The following is a 22,139-nucleotide window of genomic DNA, read 5'->3' as shown; positions in this document are numbered from 1 at the left end:
CTGCTAAATAGGGAGTGGCAGGAAATCCAAGCTCAGAGAACAAGCAAGGGGGAAAGATAGAATCTCAACTGTGTTCTTGCTTGGATAACAGTTAGAAAAGGAAGTTGTGAATAAATACTGGGAAAAGAGGAAGAAAAAGTCCACCTTGAAGAAAAGAAATGTCTCAGACCTGCTGCTTCAGGGACAGAGATTGGTTTCCTTTCTTCCTTCAGCTCCTTGCACATATCTTTTGAGGTTCTCCTCCAAGAAACAGAGCTGAGATGGGAACTTCCACTAATGGCATTACTTTGTCGGTCTCTGCAGCTCTGATGCACCATCAGACAGCAAGGGACACAGAGCAAAGTGCTGACCTCTTTATTCTCCAGGGTGCATTTAGTTTCTTTGCTCTTCTTTCCTTCTAACACCACTTAAGTTTTTTGTAATTAAGGACTAACTTAGGTTTATGTGATGTCTACATGTCATCCCCCAGACACTTTTACCCTCACAGTGAGCAGAGGGAAGAAGCCATGGTCTCACCATCTCTTCCCAGTCATGTTATTGCTTTTCCCCAAGCTGTCCACTGAAAAACCTGAATATGTTTTTTCATCTCTCTACCTAATCCTCAGGACAGGAGTATCTAAATCAGTAACTTGTCTATACATCACCCCACTCCAATCTCCACAAACAGAGTCTTTAAAACATGTGCTCATAAACATAAACAAAAACTTGAAAGTTACCTTGCTTAAAAAGAGAAGGAAAAAAAGCCAGATGATTAGCTTCAGACCTTGGTACTAGTAGACCTGAGTCCCAGAAAGCCAGCCCTTCCCATGGAGCCCTATCCTTGGCACCATCCAAGACATTAAGTATATGATGAACATAAGAAACCAAGACACCTAGTCTGCCCTGGTGCTTTCCCTCCCTCTTCTCATAGCGCTGTAACTGGGCTACCCACATGATGGTCCCACTTTTGTTCCAGTGGCTGGACGAAGCAAATACCAGAGACTTTGACTCCAGATATTTTGGTGCAACTGGCCAGCCGTGAGCCTTTCTTCCCAAATGGACTTCAAGTCTGCCGGGAAGTTTGCACCTGGAAACCATTTCAAAAGAGTGGTGCTGGCAGGGTAACATTCTCCTGGAAACAGTTAGGTGGAGGGGTATGTAAGTGCTACCAAATGGACATGCAATCATTTGACAGTTGTGTAAAAATTAATTTCTGATTACAGAATCACACGTGTCATCTTAAAACCATGCTGGGGTCCAATTGTTTTATTTTGCGCTGATGGTAGTGGGTGAGAAAATAATAAGTCAGTTAAGTGAGTGGTGAATATCTGTCCTTTTTTATTATTTTTTGGACCAAAACCTATTGATTTTGCTTCTTAAGCTTTTTTGGAAAGTTCTTTGGAAGTTAAATAGGAAACAGTGTTAGCTGGGATGCAGCTTGCGTATTCTGTCCTCATGGTTACTGATGAGTAACCCAGGTAGAGTACGGCTAATCAAAGTTCTCCATAACAACTACTTGCAACTTGCAAGTAATTTTTTACTGAGGGAAGCATTAAGAAACACGCTATCTGTTAAAACTACATGTAAGAGTCTGGATCCGATGAAGCCAGGGCAGTTATGCCAGAAACTGCTTCCGCGCACTTTGCGTAGGTGTGAAGTATGCGCCTACATCAGCCTCTTAGTTCAGACCAAGAGTGTACTTTTGAAGGACATCTCCCGATAGACCCCCATTTCTAACCCCCAGGGTCTGTGTTGCAGCCACCGGCTTCATTCCAAGCAAAACTGCACCAGTGCTACAACCTCTAACTGCCATTTGGGTCATGGCACCAGATGAGAGCAGTAAAACCCCTGCAAAGTGCGTATGGTGGATGCTGGCTTCTCAAGTGTTGGCTGCGTTGCTCCACGCATCTGCTGCTATTGAGCTGCATTACAATCCTATTACAAATAGCTCTTGCAGGTCCACTAAGAACTTCCACCTACGCTCTGTCATCCGGTCTTGAAGCTCATCTTGAAGCAATACCACAAGGCAATAAATTATCATCACTGTGAATTTGAATAGGCTATTGGTGGAGCTGCATATTTGATTGTTGCTCATGTGAATGTTTAATTTCTTAAATCCAAGCAAGTTTTGTTGTTGCTTGTTCCCTGGAAACAATTGTAATTAAATAAAAAGGCCTCTTATATAAATTTGCGTTATTTCTGTCAACACTTTTGTTAAAAGCTCTGCTAACTATTTCAATCTGTCCCTAAGTTCTCAGAAGGACCATATATATTCTTCTGCCTATTTCTGTGTTTTCTTTTATTTTGTAATCTTTCTACTTTATTTTCAGAATCACAGAATCACTTAGATTGGAAAAGATTAAGATCATCAAGTCCAACCATTAACCTAACACTGACAAGTCCACCACTAAACCATGTCTCCAAGTGCACTTCTAATGTCTTTTAAATATCTCCAGGGATGGTGACTCCGTCACTTCCCTGGGCATCCCACTCCAAGGCTTAATAACCCTTTCTGTGTAAAAATTTTTCCTAATATCCACTCTAAACCTCCCCTGGCACAACTTGAGGCTGTTTTCTCTCGTCCCATCGTCTGTTCCTTGGGAGGCCGACCTCCCCTCACTACAGCCTCCTTTCAGGGAGTTGGAGAGAGCAAGAAGGTCTCCCCTCAGCCTCCTTTTCTCCAGGCTGAACACCCCCAGCTCCCTCAGCCTCTCCTCACAAGACTCCTCACAGGATTTCTGATACAGGCCACAATATTGTTGGCCTTCTTGGCCACCTGGGCATGCTGCTTGCTCATATTCAGCTGGCTGTTGACCAACATCCCTGAGTCCTTTTCTGCCAGGCAGCTTTCCAGTTGCTCTTGGAATGTAATAACTTTCAGTTGGAAGGGACCTACAATGATCATCTACTCCAACTGCCTGCCCACTTCAGGGCTGACGAAATGTTAAAGGGAGGGAGGTGGCTTACAGCACTTTCCCCACCTGAAGAGCAAGCTGAGCTGTCATGTTCCCATAGGCAGAACTTTCTCTTCCAGCTCACAGTTCTCCTGGCTATATGTGCAACCTTCTGGACCTCGGGAACATGTGAGGAGCTCATGGTAAGGTGATCAGCTGCTGTGACTCTGCTGTCTCCTCTTCTTTCTTCTCTCACTGAAGTCCTTTCTGAAGTTTCTTTCCCAGAACAGGACTCTCCATTTTCTAAGGGTAACCTACGTCCTTCGCTCTTACCTGCATTCCTTCACACATTGCTGTACTGCTGGTCACTTTGTTTGTTTGTGCTCAGCTTTCTGAGACCACCTTGGATGGGTCTTTCTAAGATCCATCTTGTCTTGTATCAATTTTTCTTCTTCTGTTCCACTCTTATCTCTCACAGTTTACAGTTTCCAAGTTTACACATTTAAAAACAAAACTAAACAAACCCAAAATATGGCCAGTTTTACAATTCTCCACTTCTAAATGCATTTGATTCTAATTTCATTATTGGTCATTTTAAACAGTGAGCTATTTAGTAGCTCGCTGTTGGTTTTTTGTGGTTCTGGTTTCTTAATTGCTATTTTAGTACCATGCTGTATTCCTCTCTGACCACTTTGCATACCTTTGCACACTGACCACATGACATACTTTGCCAGTATTGCATTGACACTATTCCTGTAGTAATAATCTCTTACAAGTGTATTCTTTTGTCACTATATTGCAAACTTCTTTAGAAAGAGAAGTCAGCATCATTAAAAATGGGGAAAAGGAGTCAGAGAGCAGTGAAATTACCCGAATGTGGAAATGCAGTGATGGAAACAGGCAAGATCTGCTGATTCCCATCCACAAATATAACTAATTAGTATGAATCTCAAAGTTTCCTGAATGTTCTGGTTTTCCCTTAGAAAACAAAGCAGTTTGCATGTTAAAAGTTGTCGGTTAACAATTCAGTCCCCTCTTGAATACTAAGATGGAGGAGGATGGTGGCTTTAATCTGTTTACATGTGATAGATAGAAACCGAGTCATTTTTACTCATTTTGTCTTGGAATCCATTGGGATTATGAGTTTTTGTTTTCAAGATGCGTGGTTGCTGTGCCAGATGACAGTGTAACAATGCTGCAGTTTGAACACAGACAGGAAGAAAAAAAAATCCATCAATGTATCTGAAGAGTGGCTGCAATTTGCAGCTGTGCTAATTTCTGCTTTCTTTCTGCTGGCCAATTTCAAATTAAAAGAAACAAAAACTCTGCACAGCACAGTCCTCTACATGTAAGTACAAAACTGAGTGAATCCATCTGTTTCTAGGAGATCTTCAGCTCTAATGCTCAGAATACAGCAGGGACCAGGGTATGCACCTACTGCTGGGCTTCAGCTGAAAGTAAGCAGGATCAAAGAAATCATCTGGAATAAGGATGGAAATGTGGAATACTGTTGTAATTTTAGATATTTGTTCTTATTTCAACCATTTCAATTTTTTTATCTTTTTTAATTTATTTATTTATTTAATTTATTTTAAGTAGCACAGGGAAAGTTTTATATTTCTTTCCCTTGGGCAAGGAGAAACACAGAGAAATGTAGTGAACATCAGTGCCTCCCTATAATCTCTCCAGTGCCTCCAGGGCTAGCAGTCAGAAATTGAATGGTAAAAACTTCATAAATTTAGATGTATACTGGCATTTTTAGTAACAGTCTCCCTGACTGGTCGCACAGGCAGCTGATCAGAACTCCATACGCCAGTGACAGAACAGGATAGTCCATTTAACTACAAATCAGGATCCTAGTGGGGGGGCAGCTTCTATTAAAAAAATAATAAATAAATAAACAGAATTCCAGTCTCATTGGCTTTGGCCAAAAAAAAATTAATAATTACTACTGTTTATAAATTGTGCCTATCAGAATATTTTTAGGAACTTGAGAATTTCCGTGATGTTTAGAGATAGAAGTTATTCACCTCAACTGAAATGTGATGAAACCACAAATCTTTTACTGGATGAGTTGTCTCATAGCCTGAATGCTCTGGCAGGAATGGTGGCACAATTCCCTCCTCTTATTTTTTTAGCAAATGGTATGCAACAGCTTGCACCTATGTCTTCTGAGTCTTTACAGTCTGGGTAGGTGGAACCAATTTGATCTTTCAAGTTGTAACACTTGATTAGTGCTGATTCAGACATTTCATTTTACTGTGTAGAAGCATGTGCTGCTTTTAGATGTATTTTCTTTGTACCTTCAGAAAGAGAAAGAAATTCATTTAGGAAATGAGTTTGCGACCGACTTGCTACAAAAGAAAGAGAAGGCTTCTGGAATAAATTTTCTGGGTAAGTAGACACTCCCTTGTGTTTAATAGAATTAGTGTTACGTGTCGAAGAAAAAAGGTGCACACTCAGGAAGAGTTTATTTCCCAAATATGCTAAACCGGCTGTCAGTGTGTCTCACTTAAATAACAGAGCTTTGTTTAAGAAAAATATGCTGAAAATAGATCATCTTCAGCAGTGGGGAGCCTTGGATTTAATCACTACTTTCTCTGTCCTATTTGCCTGTTTCTAATCACCTGTTATTTATGTCAAGAGACCTTAGATCCAGTGTTACTTATTTCAAACACTTTCAGTCTAATTTAATTTTGAGATATAGGTTGTGAAATGGATTCATTTATGCATTGATCCCACTTTTTGAGTACTTCGGAACCTTGTTAACCGCAAACTTGAAAGTAAGAGTGGTAACAAAAGCCATTCTGAAGGATGCAAGACAAGTGTTTCTGACTTTAACAGTTTTATTGAATCCTGGGCTATTTATTGTTCCTTTAAAGAGAACCAACATTTTTGAAAGATTTAAAGTGCAAAGTTAGGGACATTGTGGTTACTGAGAGAGTATGAACATATGCCCCTCTAAGAGCTGCAAAATCAAGAAGTGGAGTAGACTAACCTATGAAATTGTCATAAGTAAGTCAGTACTTTAAATTATATCTTATGTGCTTTGGACTCTGTGATATCTGATCATGCCTGTCCTGGCACTTATTTTTCTGCTTGTGTTTAGTCACAAAACTTCACTTTCCCTTTATACAAGCTTTCCTTCCTCTTAGTTGCTGAGTCTAAATTGACAACCCTTTCATATTAAAGCCCTAATGTTTCCTAAATACATTCCTATCAAGACTGGAGTTGTCTGAACCTGGAGAGCAATTTCAGCAAGACGAATTCTCAAGAGCAATCCTTCAGCCAAGCCGAATCCTCAGGGTCCCTGCGCAAGGGCTACATCACAGCCGGGTGGGCAGTGACAGCAGGGAGCCACTCACCAACCCGTGGGCAGATGGTTGCTGACCATAACGATCTTCCCGTAAGAACGTGCCACCACCCAGCAGAGAGGGTCCCCCCACGATGCGCTCCTACACGGCAGCAGCGGCGGCATCATCATCATCAGCGGCATCATCATCATCAGCAGCAGCATCATCAGCACCATCAGCATCATCATCAACAGCAGCAGCAGAGGCTGCAGCTGTCCAGTTCAGCACCATCCCATCACCAGGGGAAGGAAATGAGTTAGAATCCTAGAATTACAGAATGGTTAGAGTTGGAAGGGACCTTAAAGACCATCCAGTTCCAACCCCCTGCCCTGGGCAAGGTGGGACACCTCCCACCACACCAGGTTGCTCCAAGCCCCCTCCAACCTGGCCTTGAACCCCTCCAGGGATGGGGCAGCCACAGCTTCTCTGGGCAACCTGGGCCAGGCTCTCACCACGCTCAAGGCAAAGAATTTCTTCCCCAGATCTCATCTAAATCTCCCCTCTTTCAGTGTAAAACAGTTCCTCCTCGGCCTATGACTCCCCGCCCTGATCAAGAGTCCCTCCCCATCTCTCCTGAAACCCCCTTCAGGTACTAGGAGGCCGCTGTAAGGTCTCCCTGGAGCCTTCACTTCTCCTGGTTGAACATCCCCAGCTCTCTCAGCCTGTATTCATAGGAGAGGTTCTCTAGCCCTCTGATCCTCTTTGTGGCCCTCTGCTGGACCCGTTCCCATGTCCTTCCTGTGCTGAGGACTCCAGAGCTGGACACAGTGCTCCACGTCGGGTCTTCCCAGAGCAGAGCAGAGGGGCAGAATCACTTCCCTTGACCTGCTGGCCACGCTTCTTTTGATGCATCCCAGGATGCAGTTGGCTTTGACAGCTCATGTTGAGCTTCTCATCCACCAGATATTAAGGTACTAATAAGATGGTGGATTTTAAAATAATTTCCTAATTAAAAAACCCAGGGTGTTTAGACCTAACAGTTCTGGAGATGCGAGAATGGGATTTGATGCAGGTCACAGATTCTGGCACTCATTTGTTCAAGATTTGAATAGCTCATTTTAAATAAATGGAATGTCCACAGTGATAATCTATAGACAGGTCACAGTAAGGGCAGCCAAGAACATAATGCCTTATCTTCTCATCTATTTAATCTTATTTTTGAGAAGAGGTAGGAAGGAGGGAGATATAGGCAAGGAAAATGTTCTTCCTGCCCCTGGAGCCAACATACCACATCCTACAGTCTGGATTGCTGCAAAATGAGTTTGGAATGGTTGGGACCACCTTCTACAGCTTTGAGCCTGCTACAGCAGAAGACATCTCATATTCTCTTAAAGCAAAAAACTGTGTCCAGTTCTGGGCCTCCCAGTTCAAGAAGGACAGGGAACTACTGGAGAGAGTTCAGCGGAGGCTACAAAGATGATTAAGGGATTGGAGCATCTCTTTTGTGAGGAAAGGCTAGGAGACCTGAGTCTGTTTAGCCTGGAGAAGAGAAGACTGAGAGGGGATCTTATCAATGCTTATCAATATTTTAAAGGCAGGTGGCAGAGGATGAGGTCAGGCTCTTTAAATTATTAGTTTAGAATGGTTGGAAACCTATGTATGAGCTGATAGTGGGGAAGAGCTTGTGTAGGAGGTGAACTTGTTCTGCTTGAGGCCTGATGGAGCAGAATATATGTGAAGGCTAAAGTGAGGTGTGCTGACTGCTAACACGCTTAGAGCAGAGAGTGTGATGAATCCAGATACCCTGGGGTAACAACCCCACTGCTAGAAGATACCTTTGTTGTCACCAGCTATATTAGGCAAAAGACATTCAATGGAGACATTCTAGGACAACAGAGATAAGATAGATAGTACTGCTGTACTCAGGCAACAGGTACCTGAAGTTACAGGTCTTACTGTTTGAACTACTTCTGTCTATGTACTCAAACAAATGACAGTATTGGCCCAACAGCTTCTACAGGGCTTGGGACTATAAAATTGTATTGCTCTAAATATTTACTAATTTCCTGAATTCAAACAGAAGTGAAGCAAGCTAAGTTCTTGTGCCTGAATATCTCTATGTAGTTGTGACCTCTACTATGTGCCATGGATCTGCAGAGCTCTGTCCTACTCCTATTGGTAATGCCATGCTAACAGAAGTCTGTTTACTGTCAAAACAAATACTGGGCACATTGTTTCATACCAAACACTACAGCAACAGAGACTTTAGCACAGCAAGAGCATTAAGGAAATAGTTGGCTATAAAAAACCTTTTGTTCTCAGAATTAAAATGTGATGTACATAGAACAGAAATGGCCACTCCTGGTAAGATGTAACTATTTAAACTAACTGTGAAAGACACTGAAGAGAGTGAGTGTTGTTGCTGGTGCCAAAACCTGTCCAGCAAAGGTTGATCTTGGTCATCTTTGTGAGGACATACAGACGTCTAGCAGAGTTGTGTCCACTAACTGCCATTGAGTTCAACATTTCGAAGCTGCATTACATTGCAAATCTCTTCCTCTTGACTTACAAGCAATCGTTAGTTGCTGCTGCCTGAGGACAGAGAATTTGTAGCGGTTATTACATTTAATGTATTTTTCTCTGTCAAAAACAATAGCACATGACATTTTATCAGCACCCTCTGCTCTGCAATGAAGTTGGTGATTTTTAATGACCAGCCTGCAACACACTGTTGGTTGGACCACGCTGGGAATTTTGGAACATTACTAAAGACATTTAGATGTATCTCAAGATCGTGTCCCGCCCATGTGCTGTCAGCACAGCCAGAACCTGAACGGTGTGGAAATACAGCATCAGAGTCAAAGCTATCTGGCTCCTGGGAAGGTGAATTCCAACTATGGCTGCATCACTGGTTTATGCAGTTCCCCTCTCTTCCCCACTAAATTTCTTTCCTAATGTGATAATTTAATTTTTTCCAATGCTAAAAATTTATTTGGAAAATCACTCTGATAACTGCTTTTGAAAGTGGTCATGGAGTCATCAAGGATTCAGGCTTCCCCTCCCACAACCGTTCCTTTGCATGGTTGAAATTTTATTGCAAGCCCTCATTATGCTTTATGCACGGTTGTTCTGAGTACCTGTGTCAACAAACTTTGTCTTAAGTAACCTGGAAAAGGACAAGGTACCACTTGGCAACTATCAGCATCCTGTAAGTCCCTTTGGATGTCTCTCTTTCCTTTCTGAAGAGCAACCATTCTTTCCAACCCTTTAAGCGACTATTGGTACAGAACTGGTGCCCAGTCTCACACTCAATTCTTGTCCCATGACAGCTTAGTTTCCTTAAGTGCCTTCATAAAGGCACTGTTGAAAGATGCATTAAGAAAAAATGAAAGTAATCTGTGGTATATCAACAGCAGATCTTCATCTCTGCCTATTAATGCCTTAACATTTTTAGATTTCTGGGGCAAGACTTCTCTCGGCAAACCCTATTTTGGCTCTTCTGTAAATATTTTATCTATTTGAGACTATCATAACTCAGTTATTTAGTACTGTAATGGATTTTTTTTTTTCTCCATAATTAGACCTCCTTTATTTTGCTCTGCAGGAATCCCGAGGTAAGTCACACACACAGCTTTCTGCACTAGACTGGCTCTTGAAAACTGCTATGTACAGCTCAGGGCAAATTCCAGAGATCCATCTTCTCTACTCTTTTGCTGCCTATTTGAGTCAACAAGCAGCTGTTTATGATAGTTATCACGATTCTGTGATTCTGTGATAGTTATAAATGGTGCCTCTGCATTATGTACTAGGGTGTCTCCCACTGCACGCTCTCATGGTAAGTGGGAAGACAGAAGTTTGGACTCCCATCTAGGAAATCAGTCACTGTGGCTTTTTTTATTTGAAAGGTTTGTTTTTAAAAATGCTCAGAAGTGGTTTGTCACAAGCTGTGAAACAGTTTGTCATGATACATTTTGGTATCATTTTTGGTATTGTTTTTTTGTTGTGTTTTGTTATGTTTTGTTCTGTTCCAATAATAAAAAATGAGGGGCAATTTCTGTTGTGTTGCCTAAGGATGCCTCTCACTGCATTTGTCTTATACTCTGAACGCTTAGACTCTACACCCAACATGGACAGTTTTTTTTTCACTGCTAGTAGAAGGAAGACCAGACTCTTCGCAGCTCAGAGTCTGCTCAAATCGATGTCTTCTCTGCAGTGACTGGCCCATTCCATGCTAGAGGTAGCAGGTATTTCCTCCAGTAGAAAAAAAGCAATGTTATGGACATGCTAGTAAAGCGTCCTGTGTGTTGAGAGTGTGTGTTTGTATCTCCATATGCCCTCCTACTGGTGCAATAAATATGAATTTCCAGGAAAAAGAAGCTCTAACAATAAACTGCAACTGCACTACACTTATTCTGATGTTTGCCACAGTTCTATATTAGTATTAGAGCAGACCAGGCTATAGATCTCAACCAGCAGCTAAAATCTCTTCAGTGTTTTTGTATCTTTAGCTAAACTACAGAATTCACTTGGAACAGAAAAGGGGCTCATGAGCAATTCTAATTAGTATGAACTAGATAATCAGATCTTTGCCTCAGCTTCGCTGCAGGTAATTGAAATGATCATAGTTGTGGTTTCATAATGATCTGAATCAAATTAATTAAAGTAAAAAGATGCCAATATGCACAAGGGCTAGGATTCATTAATATGACTTTGCTATTCACTGCAGATAAACTGTCAGCCTTTACTTCTGCAGAGAGGAATCCTTGTAGAAAAGAGAGGCCTGTCAGGTACTCAAGGTGTGGTTTGAGCTTTTTTAATTTCTCTGCTGAACTAAACTGGGAAGCAGCAGGACCATGATGTGCAGGAAGATTACAGGCAATTTCTAAAGGTAACATGCAAAAAAGTAAAATAGAGAAAGCTGCTGAAGAAACCATCTGGAGGCTCATCAACCACCACAGTTGTCAATGTGCCCAAGATCTACTTCAAAATGAGCTGAGAGCGAAGTTGGGGGCCAGTACAGATGTGTTTAACTGTACCTCTTGGTTACCTGTTCTTAGTTATGCATAATGTTCTTGTCATACCATCAGTCACCTTCTCCATTTTACCAAATAACAACCCGCCAAATCCTTAGTCTTGGAAGTTTTACCAGTGGAGAAAACCTAGTTTGTGTTGGACCTGGTGATGGCTCTGAAGGAGTTGTCTTTCCTTCCCAAAGGGAAACCCAGGCAGACCCTATAATGTAAGTTACCACCAGGAACAAGGCTTTGTAACCAGGTTTTCAACAGACCTTTATTGCAGGGATGCATATTTAAAACTATATATTGCAGTAGACTTTCAAGATCAATTTGTATTTCCTATTTAACATTAAAAAAACCTAAAATTTTTCAATGCGTTTGTACCAAAAACTCTTTCATAGAATTATGTGAAATATAAATTTTACATTTCTCTGGCAAGAAAAAAAAGGGAAAAAATCAAGAAGTGATAGGGCAAATTGCAAAACAAATTTTAGCTAAATGAATGTATCTCAGCATTCCTTTCTATTGCCTAAACTCTTCAGCACTCTTCTTCTTTTGTTTAAGGTACACACAGTGTGAAAGAGTCAATGTACTTCATTAAGGAAGTGTTGAAAGGCAACAGTTTTTGTAACAGCATGATATTTTGACATTGCCATCTCCTTCCTTTTTGCCTGGTCTGCCAGTGAATTTTGTCTCCGCAGAATATCATTTGCAGTGAATTTGAATAGTCTGTAAAAAATCTTGCCACAATGTTTCCCTCTAGTTCCTTCCCAGAAGCTTTAGACTGGAAAGTTTTAATGTCATATTAAAATGGAAACACAGTTATAAATTTTGACTGGGTTTGCAGATTCTTGGATCTCACAATTATTTCTCTTAATACATTTCTCTTTTTCTTTTTGTCTTTAATTTTCACAGTGGGCATACTTTTCAAACCTATTTTGCAGATCCGAAAAAAATCTTGTTCCTGTTTTTGATTAATGCTGTAAGGGATTCTTGGATAAAATAATACTAAAATAGTGTCCAGCATTGATTTGAATAGGGTCTTTTCATTGGGCTGTTCTAGCCCTAAGTTCTAAGCTCAGTTCTGAAGCTCTAATGTGAAACAACGGCAAAAGCCCAGCCCTAAGGCCAAACATTTTGATTGTTGAGATGGGGATGGGGACAGGGAGGTGGGTGGGCAGGGAGAGTCAGGATGGGTTTCAGCCTACAGAAAGACTAGAAAGGTGTTGATTTTGGCTGTAAGGCAGACAAGCCAAGATCCAAAATAAGATGTTTTTACTTGTTTAAACAATGAAATAATTAAATTGTTTTTTAAAATTATAATATACATTGTATTATAATTATTAATAATAAAAATACTTGTTTAAGTGCTGTACAATGTATTACTGAAGGCAGTTATCCCATCTGGGTGTAAAGTCAAGCACATGTGTCAGTTTTTTGCAAGACATGGACTGTAATTTTCCACTTGGTTTTGTAGAACTGGGCTCCCACATGGAACGCACCGGCGAGGCGTCCTTCGCACCACAAACCCGCTGGGGAGGATTCACCGAATTTCAGTGAGAAGTCAAGTGAGTTATGGCTTTCAATCTCTTAAAAAATGGCATTTAAAAGTTTCCAGATACAATGATGTCAAGCTGTTAACACTGTGTAGGCAGTTGAAATACAAACCCATGACTGTAACAGCGATGACTATGGTAAACACGTAAGGATTTAATTTTCAGGTTATTAAAAGACAATGTTTATTTAAGATCCTTTCTGGATTAGATATCATAAAAGTTCCCATTTTTTGACAGGAAAGTGAGAATTCCATTTCTGTCAGTACTTAATTATATGTCCAAGTTTGAGGAGGTCTGCAATATCAGTAAAATCTGTAAAATCTGTCCCTGGAACATTATGAATCTAGACTTTTTCTAAAGTGTTTTTTCTTTTTGATCTAGGAGATGTAACAGCTTTTTCTATCAGCAATGGTTTTGTTTCTTCAGGCTCATGGAAAATCTAGAAAAGCCAACATTGTCAATCAGGCAAGTACGATTTCACCTGCACGTAAATGTTCTTTTTTTGCAAGATGCATTGTTCAAGACACAGACATATTTTTATTTCTTTCACAAACAAATTTAATGTTTCAAACTTTGACTAGACTTTCAAAAAAGAATGAAAACCAGGGAAATATTACAAGGTATTTTCAACAGTCACATAAGACTTAATTTTTATGCACACAGAGCATGGAAGGACCTCAAGACAACTTCAGCTGTCACACTGAGAAAAGCCACACACTTTAATTGTAGGCTGCATTTCTTCAGCATGGAGAACGTTGGAATGCAGTTTGCAAAACCTATTTCATATATTAAAGGAAATGATGGCATTGGAAACTCTAAGCTCGTAAGATCAAACAAGCAAGAACAAATAAGGAAAAAAAGCTATTAAGTATATGGGAGCTAGGAAAAAAAGAACCTGTGCTTTAAAAAAACTCAGTAGACATCCCTTGAAATAGAAAATCTGGTTAAATCACACTTTAATTCTTGTTTACAAGCTTTTCAGCAAATATTTTAAATCAGAACATTAAAAGTACATTCAAAATAAATTTTGCAATTTTAATAGCTCAAAATTTTCTGTAAATAGATAGCATGTATCTGTCACAATGCTTGCAAAATCAGTAAAAAAAAGGTTATGTGTTAGGCTTAGTATAAGTATACATTTCAATTCAAACATTAATTTATATATATTATTTATGGTTAATTATACTTTTAAGGATAGAAAGAACCATAATCACACTCTTCATTAAAATGGAACTTGTTGGGCTTGGATTTTTTTAAAACACCTTTCTGGAACCAGACTCTTTGACCACTAAATAATGTCAGCGCAGAACCCCATGCCATTGCAACACAAGATGCAGAATCAGAATAGGTAGGTTTTGCATCGGACATTTGTGGCATTTATAGAGAAATATCATTACTGAAAAACTCTTAAAACACATTCACTGGATTTTTCCCCAAATATTAAAAACACCTGTGGTTATGGATACATATTTAATCTCCTTGTAGATACCTGGAATACTGAGAAAGCAAAGTCCCCGAGCAATTCTTAAGAGGAACTTCTGAAGAGCTTCATGGATGCACATAATGTCATCGCCGTGGTTATCTTCCCAGGAGATGCAAAGCATTTATTAGCAGAAGGCTTTAAGGAAGTTCAGTTTGTAAAACAGCAACTTTTAAAACAGACCTCTATTATCTCATCTATTGACACATTCTAAATTAACGCTAATTGATAAAACAGGAAAACAGAAAGCCTAAGCAAAACATGGAAACACAATTTTTTATTAGAGCTTTAAAGAGGTGTTTTCTGTATTTCAGGGTTGCTTTGACACATTTAATATCCATCTATGGTTTACATTATAGCTAGACTTTATTACCCTCTACTTATAACAGGAAATAAATAAAACTGATGTTCTGTACATGTTGCATATTGGAAACACTTCAATCTCAGTGATCAAGAAGACAAAACAGGATATGAAGATTTTGTCAAATTGCTTCCACTGCATCCCTACAAAACTGTGAGTTAAAGACTGACTATAAACATTGGTAGAAAACTATGTTTTTGAGGGTTTATTTGCTACTTTGGTAGTTTAAGTTATTTGCTACTTTGGTAGTTTAAGTTTAAGCAATTAAGTAAGTAATAAATAAGATTTATTACTTAATCCAAACTACTTGGATTAAGTAATAAATCCAAGAGTTTTGGGAAATTAGTTCCTTGTATTTCTTAAGAGCTAAAAAATTCCGCACATTCTACTGAGAATTTTTTTAATTAAATAATAAAAGGTTAATTGAGTATGATTCACAGGGTAAAAAAAAGGTGCTACAAAAAAGGAAATAACTAAAAAAAAAGTGGCATGTATTTTAAATTAAAAGCTTTTGAGAATCAGTACAGCATCAGTCTGAGTTCTGTGTGGCTTTCAACGCATATCATAGAAACTTATTTCTCCTCTGATCTATGTTACTGAAAATAACCACACACAAATTTAGTGGATTATTAATCTAAAACCACTTAGGTTGTGCTACCTGGAAAAAAATCCTACAAAAGATAAATTCGTTGCAAAAAGGAATGAAATATGACCAGCACTTTTAAATATATTCTAAAAAGAGTTTCTGAGATTCTTTATATACAAAGCGATTCCCAGATATGGCAAGGAAAAGCTCTTAGTGTTTTCAGCACCAATCGAAAATGTAAAATGATTTCTGGGACCTTTCTTTAGAGGTGTCTCACAATTATAAAGTCTACGTTTTTTTAAAAAAAGCTAATTGTAATAAGTAAATGTCAGATACTATCAGCAATTGACTGCAAAGATCAGTTAGCCATTAAAATAACCACTTTCAGCTCGTAAGGTTCCATTCAGAAAGATTATACACGTGAATCTTGTGTCTTACAATCACATAAGAATCACGAGCCTCCCCAAAAAGTCTTTTTTGCAGGTGAAATGGACACCCCCTGGGTATTAACCTAAATGGGGCAGGCCTTTGCACACCCAGCTGGGAGCAGCTTGACCACAGCCCCCCACTGAAGCCTGTCCCGGCTTCCCTGCAAGCAGGAGCTGGGCTCTCCCGGGAGGTGCCAGCCCCAAGGCCCTTGGGCTGCCCTGCAAGGCCCCGGGCCCAGGCCCTGGCAATTCCTGCTGCCTCAGCCATGGGCAAGGGCTGCTCCCCTGCCCCCGCGCTGACCAGCCTCCAAGGCTCCCACCCAGGGCCTTCAGAGCCAGCGCAGGGGGCATGGCCTGGCCCAGCACAGCTGGGGGCTCTCGACGAGCTGCCTTGGCTCCAATGCCACCACAAGAAAGAGCTCCAGCCCTGCCCGTGGACTGCCCAGACCCCCTTGGTGGCACCTGGACCTGCCCATGGCTGTTTGGAATTGATGCTGGGTTTGCTCTGGGGCTTGGCCTTTGGGCTTCTCTTCTGGCTGGTCACCTCCTGACCCGTAAGAGCTGTTGTGTGATGAGACCGTCAGCAATGGACGAGGATGAGGAGGGGGTGGCCGCAGCCTGGAGACTGGGCTGGCACTTGCCCATGAGGATGGGCTGGGTGGTTCCTGGGCATTTCCATATATCCAGACCCCTTTGGGAAGGACGGGCACCACTTGCCCCAGCGTCCCACCGACAGTCTGCAACGCTCTGGGCAAACCCCACTTGGTCAATGTGGGGATGGTTGGGAAGAATGGCTTAGGACAGGAAGGAAGTCCAATGTGTTGGGATTACTAACTTTGGGGGGTATGTACGTATTAAGCCCTTTAAGGGGGTTTGTCCCCGTCCCCGCTGTGCGTCCCGTTGCCATGGCCCGTGTTTCATCTGTGATGGCCAGTGCCTGGCAACGGGCACAAGCCACCCTTCTCTCCTGCGACCCACAGCCCTTCTGCCTTGCTCCCCACCACTGACACCCACAACCCAGACCTTCCTGCCCTAAATACTTCCCAAGCCTCTTTTTCTTCTTCAAGCCTCGAGTACTGTGTCCAATTTTGGGCCCCCTACCACAAGAGGGACATTGAGGTGCTGGAGCGGGTCCAGAGAAGGGCAACGAAGCTGGTGAGGGGTCTGGAGCACAAGTCTTACGAGGAGAGGCTGAGGGAGCTGGGGTTGTTCAGTCTGGGGAAGAGACCCTCTCCCCACAGCCCTGCAAGGCCAGGGGCTGGCAGAAACCCAGATCTGCAGCATCCCTGCAGGGGGGAGACACATCCCCAGGGGAGCCCAGGGCACCCCGGGCTGGTGCCGCAGGGATGCTCCTTGCCAGGAGCAGCCGGGTGCTGCCCCGAGCCTGAGCCGCTGCCTCCTCTGCCCCTTTCCAGGCTGGAGCTGCAAGATCTGAGCCCTCCTATGGCAGCAGCGCTCAAGCCCATGGATGGCTTCACAAAGTAAGGAGCTTCTGGGCGCCCAGGATGGCACGGGGCTGGGGTCGGAGCATGGGGGTCCGGGGTCTGTGCCTGGGCCCCACGGGGCAGGGAGCAGGGCCACTCACCCCTGCCCTCTCTGCTCCGGCAGATCAAGAAGACCCTGCGGCCAGCCAAGATGGTGAAAGAACAGAAGATGCAAGGCCTCCAGCGTCAGGCGCTGGCCGGAGACCTTTGGTGGGTACTGGTGGCCAAGGAGCTGCCCAGCTCCAGCCAGATCCTGCTGGGGATGTGCCCAGGGGCCCCATCGCCCCACGGCTCTCCCCAGGTGGCGAGAGGAGTAGGGGTGCCAGACCCCCATCCCATGGGTCCTCTCTGCTGGCCAAGGCAGCACCAATGCACTTTTCTGCTTCCCTTTGCACTTAGGAGGTGTCATCTTGCAATGGAGGCAGCAGAGGAGGCTGCCACAAGTTTCCAAGAGATCATGGAAGCAGAGATCCCGATGGAGGTGGATGAGGAAGAGGAGGAGGCAATGGATATAGACCCCCCAGCAGCATAGGCACGTGCTCCCCATCCACTGCCCGCAGGGAGGGAGGGTCTCCTGCCACCGGGATGGGGCTGGGGCTGGGGTGGCGGGTCCGTGCTGCAGGGACACGGCGCCCGGTGCCCTCGTCCTGGCGGCACAACCGCCCCCACCGCGCTGCCCTCAGCCCCCGTCCGCTTTGGGACGGGAGCGGGTTCTTGGGGCCGCGACACCCAAGTCCAAGCCGGAGCCCAGCCGGGGCTCAGCGCTGGCGGCAGAGTCCCGCTCTCCCCAGCGTGTCCCAGGGCTGTGCCCATCCAATGCCCGCCGGGGCCAAGCCCCGGAGCCCAAGGGCCATGCCACTGGCTTCTCTTCCAGGGCCAGCAGAGCTGCAGACACCACCGGCGGGGGAGAGGAGCCAACAAAGGAAGAATAGTTCTACAGAGTTGTGTTTTTTTCAATAGTTTTAGAGAGTTGGTTTTTTTGTTAATAGTTTTAGAGAGTTGCTGTTTTGCCGAGTTCCATGGATGTTCCTCAGCCCAGTGTTGTCCCCTAAATCAGCAGGACTCCTCTGTGCACAGGGACCCCCTGGCCCCTGGGGCGTCTGTTCCAGCACCCCCAGCCCCCGGAACCCCCAGCAAGTGGAAACCACAGCTCTGCAAATGCCACGGCTGCCCAGGGCAACACAGAGAGAGCTTGGGTCTCAAGAACATCCATAGATTTCACTCAAGACCCAAAATGCCTCATGGTGACAGGAAGAGGGGGTTGTAGATGGCAGCCCCCCTGGCCCAGCCTCACTGAGTCAGAGGCTCTGGAAGAGCAAGCAGCAGCCCGTGCTTTCACAAGTGCTTAGTAAATTTATTTTTCTCAGCAGTTTTGGGAGAGACCGTGCCACAGGTGAATCTCGTGCTTATTTGCTGAACCACACACCAGAAGTACCTGCAGCCTTAACGAGTATTTAACAACAACCTCAACAAGACTGTCTAAAACTGTCTCCCTATGAGATACTTCTATTTGAAAGACTGAAACAACTCCCCAGAGCTGATGTACCCACTCGTAGAATTTCATTAGCAGGAAATAAAAATGTGACCCGGTACATTTTACAGGTTCAGAAATCATTAAAGCACCATCGGGTCCGGGCACAGCTAATACAGCCAGTACCCCTGGGAGAGGCTCTGCACCCCTTCAATCCAGGGAATTAACGTTTGGGTAAAAGGACTCAGAAGAAAGGATACCTATGTGCTTGGTGGGAGGGACCATTTCTGTTATTGCTGAAGCTTCTCAGCAACAAGGTGGAGGAGAGACAGACTCGAATCCCTCACTGCCACCTAAAAGCGTCCCCCAGTCTGGAAGTGGAAGCAGGAGACCCTCCTGCCGCTAAGGGACCATCCACCACCGCCCGGGCTGATTCACCCGCCGCTGGGGCTTGCACAGCGCCAGCAGGTTGGCTGTGAAACCCCTGATCCTGTTCCATTCAACACCGGGGAAGTGGAAACTAACTTGGTACTTCGGAATTGCCGTGCACTCCCAGCAGGGACAGCAAATGGGAGACCCCGTGAGCGCTGCGGCTTCGGGAGGGGCCCGGGGCCTGGTGGTTCTAAGCTAAGGGCAGGAGCTCTGAAGGGCCCCAGAAGGCCCCAGCTCCTCCGGGGAGGAAAAGGCTGAGAAAACCAAAGAAAACCCCATCCCTCCGTCTCCTTGGATCGGGGAGAGGTTGGGGCATCCCGCCGGAGACAGAGTTTTGCCTGGGTCCCCCTAAAGCTTGCCCAAGCGGCTCTCCTTCGGCTTGGGGGCCCTCTCAAAGCTGAGGGAGCAGGAGGCCAAGGGCTGGGTCTGGCCCAGGGACAGGAGGGGAGGTTGGGGTGTCCCCCAGGAGACAGGGCTCCCACTTGACCCCCCCCAACCACCCACGTTTGCTGGCAATACCGAGCTGGGAGGTGCTGGTGACGCTCTGGAGGGACCGGAGGCCTTGCAGAGGGAGCTGGGTGGGTGAGAGCATTGGGAGATGACCTCTCACAGGTGGGCCAGCGAGAGCGGGTGGCCCACAGGTCTGTCCAAAGGGGCCTCCAGGCCGGCCCCTCCCCGGGCCGGTGGGCAGCAGCGGTGGCTGGCGTTGCCATGGCAGGGATAGAGCAGGATGAGGGTGCGGTGACGCAGGGATGTCACAATGTGGCGAGGCGACGATGCAACAATGCGGGACTGCTCTATATAGGCACGGGCTGGGAGACCCAGAGGTGACCACAGCTGGGTGCCTCTGGAGCGAGAGGTGCAGACGCAGGGTCACAGCTCCCGGAGAGCTACTCATTGGAAGGAGCCATGGAGCACGGCCTCACTGCTGGTGGCCGAAAGGAACACGCGCTGCCGAGAGCACGAGGAGCAACGGCGGGAGTGGTGAGCAGTGGGGCCCGTGGAGAGGGCTCAGCCTGGGGGCCTGGGACACGGGGGTTGCTCGGGGGACGGGGCCTTTTTGCAAGTGCCCTGGAAGAGGCTTCCTGAGCTCTAGCGCCTGAGTGTCTCTCTCTTCCTAGCTGGGGCACATAAGACAGCACTTGGAAGAAGGAGCTCCTGGGCTGATGGAGCCTGAGCTGCTGCTGGACCTGCCACTTGGCGTGAAGATCCCCGTGCCGCGCAGCTCCAGGCCGGTGTTCTGCAGGGCAAAGCTGGGGGAAAAGGTAAAGGCGGGGGAAAAGGGTAGAAAAGCTGTTTTACGAGGTCCCTGTCATTCAGAGAAGTCTGAATTGGTCCAGACCTCGGAGGTTTGGCAATGCCACCCTGTGTGCGTGAGGAGCTCGGGAGCGCCTTGGTCCCTGCTGCTTTCTCCTGCCCCGTTCCCACTCGGGACCATCTCTCTTACAGCTTCAACGGCCCTCGGGCTTTTATGATCTGGGAGACCCCTACAATCGCCTGCTGAGGGTGGAGTACAACAGCCTCCACGACCCGTACCTGCAGGAATACCACTGCCGCAGGGACAACTTCGAGAGGCTGAGGAAGCATGGCCTCATCACCAGCAATGGCGGAGTAGGTTTGGAGGTGACGGGGCTGATAAAAGGGGACCCCTGTGAGCAGGGATCCCCCGAGGGCAGAGGGAGGGTGGGCAGAGGAGCAGCTCCCCTGGGCTGGGCTGGACTGGGGCTGCTCTGGAGAAGGCCCTTCTGGCTGGCTTGACAGTTCTTGGGGGGTTTCTCCCCTCTTCTCTCCGTAGGTGGTTTCCACTCTGAAAGAATTCAACGATTATAGACAATACCTGACGAGGCTCAAGCTGCAGGCTGAGCAGGTGTACAGGCAAGAAGAGGTAGGCAGAGCAGAGCGTTAGTGGCCACCGGTCAGGGGTGGGATGCCGAGGGGCTGAGGATTTCCGGGGCCTTGGGTCTTTTGAGTCCAGAGAAGACTGAGGGGGGATCTGATCAATGCCCATAAAGCCTGAAGTGGGTCCCTGGCCTGGGCCCGCGTGAAGCCTCGTGTCACGCAGGGGCGTGAGCGCTTGTGCAGGCATCAGCGAGCCACAACCCGGTGTCTTGCTTTTCAGGAGAAGCTTCAGCAACGGCTGGCCAGGCTGAAGGAAGCCCACAAACCGCTGGGAGCCTTCAGCACTTCTTGCCCGGCCGAGCGGCTGCTGCAGCCACGAAGACCCGCTTGCCCACCTCCACCCAAGAGCAGAATGACGGCAAAATGTGGCCGCTGCGGGAGGGTGATGGCAGATCTGGCCCTTTCTGGCCAAAGCTGCTCCCCATCACAGCCGGGCCAGGAAGGTGCCGAGCTGCCCAGGAGGGTCAGTGCTGGTGGGGGATCTAAGACATCCTCAGCCAGCACTTTGACCCGAAGGACCACGGCACGTTCCGTACTGGATTCAGTTGTGGAGGAGATCCGTCGGCCTGGGGCTGCCCTGACCCCCAAACCACAAGGGGGAAAGAGGGCCACAAATGCCCCCACACCACCGGAAGAGGAGGGGAGCTCTCCCACGCAGAACACCTTCCCCTCCACGGGCCCACAGTCCTCCCTCCGGCCCGTCCCTCCGGCGGGTCCCAAGCCCCCAGCCCAGACAGGAGCCCGGCGCAGAGTAGTGCGCATCAAGCCTGTCGAAGGCAAGGCCCAGCAGCCCGCGGCGGACGTCAGGAAGGAAGCGGAAAAGCTTGTGGACGATGTCCTGAGGAGGTGGGCAGCAAGCGACGTCTAGAGCCTGTGGGGAGCAAAGAAAGACCTTGCTCCCTTGCTGCTGCAATAAAGAGTTTACTCCCAAGTCCTTGCTTGTGCCTGCCTTCCTTCCGGCCAGGCCATACTGCGTCTGGGCATTTTGCCTGCAATGTTTTCCCTCCGCTTCCTCCCTCCTACAGCCTCGGCCAGGCCAAGACGCAGCTTTTGTCTGATGGAGAAAGCTTTGCGGCCGGGCTGTCGGAGGGGCTGCTCCAGCTCTGTTGAGCCTGGCGTTTGGAGGTCTCTGGGCTGAGATCCCTAGACGAGGGTATAAGGTAGGAGGGGATGCGATCCTGGCCCTGATCCCCCGCGGGGACGTGTATAGGAATATCAAGAAGGGCTTGTGCAGGTCTGTCAACCAGGAAAGGAAGCTTAA

General features: G+C 45.8%; 1 protein-coding gene across 1 annotated transcript; it reads left to right on the top strand.

Annotated features, from left to right (window-relative positions):
* Nucleotides 1-18,201: 18,201 nt before the first annotated feature.
* Nucleotides 18,202-21,764, top strand: LOC106887620. Its single transcript, XM_014941250.1, has 5 exons — nucleotides 18,202-19,963; nucleotides 20,101-20,244; nucleotides 20,429-20,590; nucleotides 20,775-20,864; nucleotides 21,099-21,764. The coding sequence occupies exons 1-5, from the start codon at nucleotides 19,889-19,891 to the stop codon at nucleotides 21,744-21,746; spliced, it is 1,119 nt and encodes a 372-aa protein (XP_014796736.1). The 5' UTR covers nucleotides 18,202-19,888; the 3' UTR covers nucleotides 21,747-21,764.
* Nucleotides 21,765-22,139: the final 375 nt, after the last annotated feature.

Source organism: Calidris pugnax, unplaced genomic scaffold (assembly GCF_001431845.1).
Source record: "Calidris pugnax isolate Ruff unplaced genomic scaffold, ASM143184v1 scaffold55, whole genome shotgun sequence".
Taxonomy (NCBI): domain Eukaryota; kingdom Metazoa; phylum Chordata; class Aves; order Charadriiformes; family Scolopacidae; genus Calidris; species Calidris pugnax.
Note: the sequence above shows the minus strand (reverse complement) of the source record. Positions and strands in the feature narration are given on the sequence as shown.

Bases quoted from the DNA above. Each gene is read 5' to 3' on its own strand.
- LOC106887620 (XM_014941250.1), top strand. From the start codon at position 19,889: ATGGAGCACGGCCTCACTGCTGGTGGCCGAAAGGAACACGCGCTGCCG. The intron at 19,964-20,100 runs GTGAGCAGTGGG...CTCTCTTCCTAG, and splicing joins GAGGAGCAACGGCGGGAGTG to CTGGGGCACATAAGACAGCA. The intron at 20,591-20,774 runs GTAGGTTTGGAG...TTCTCTCCGTAG, and splicing joins TCATCACCAGCAATGGCGGA to GTGGTTTCCACTCTGAAAGA.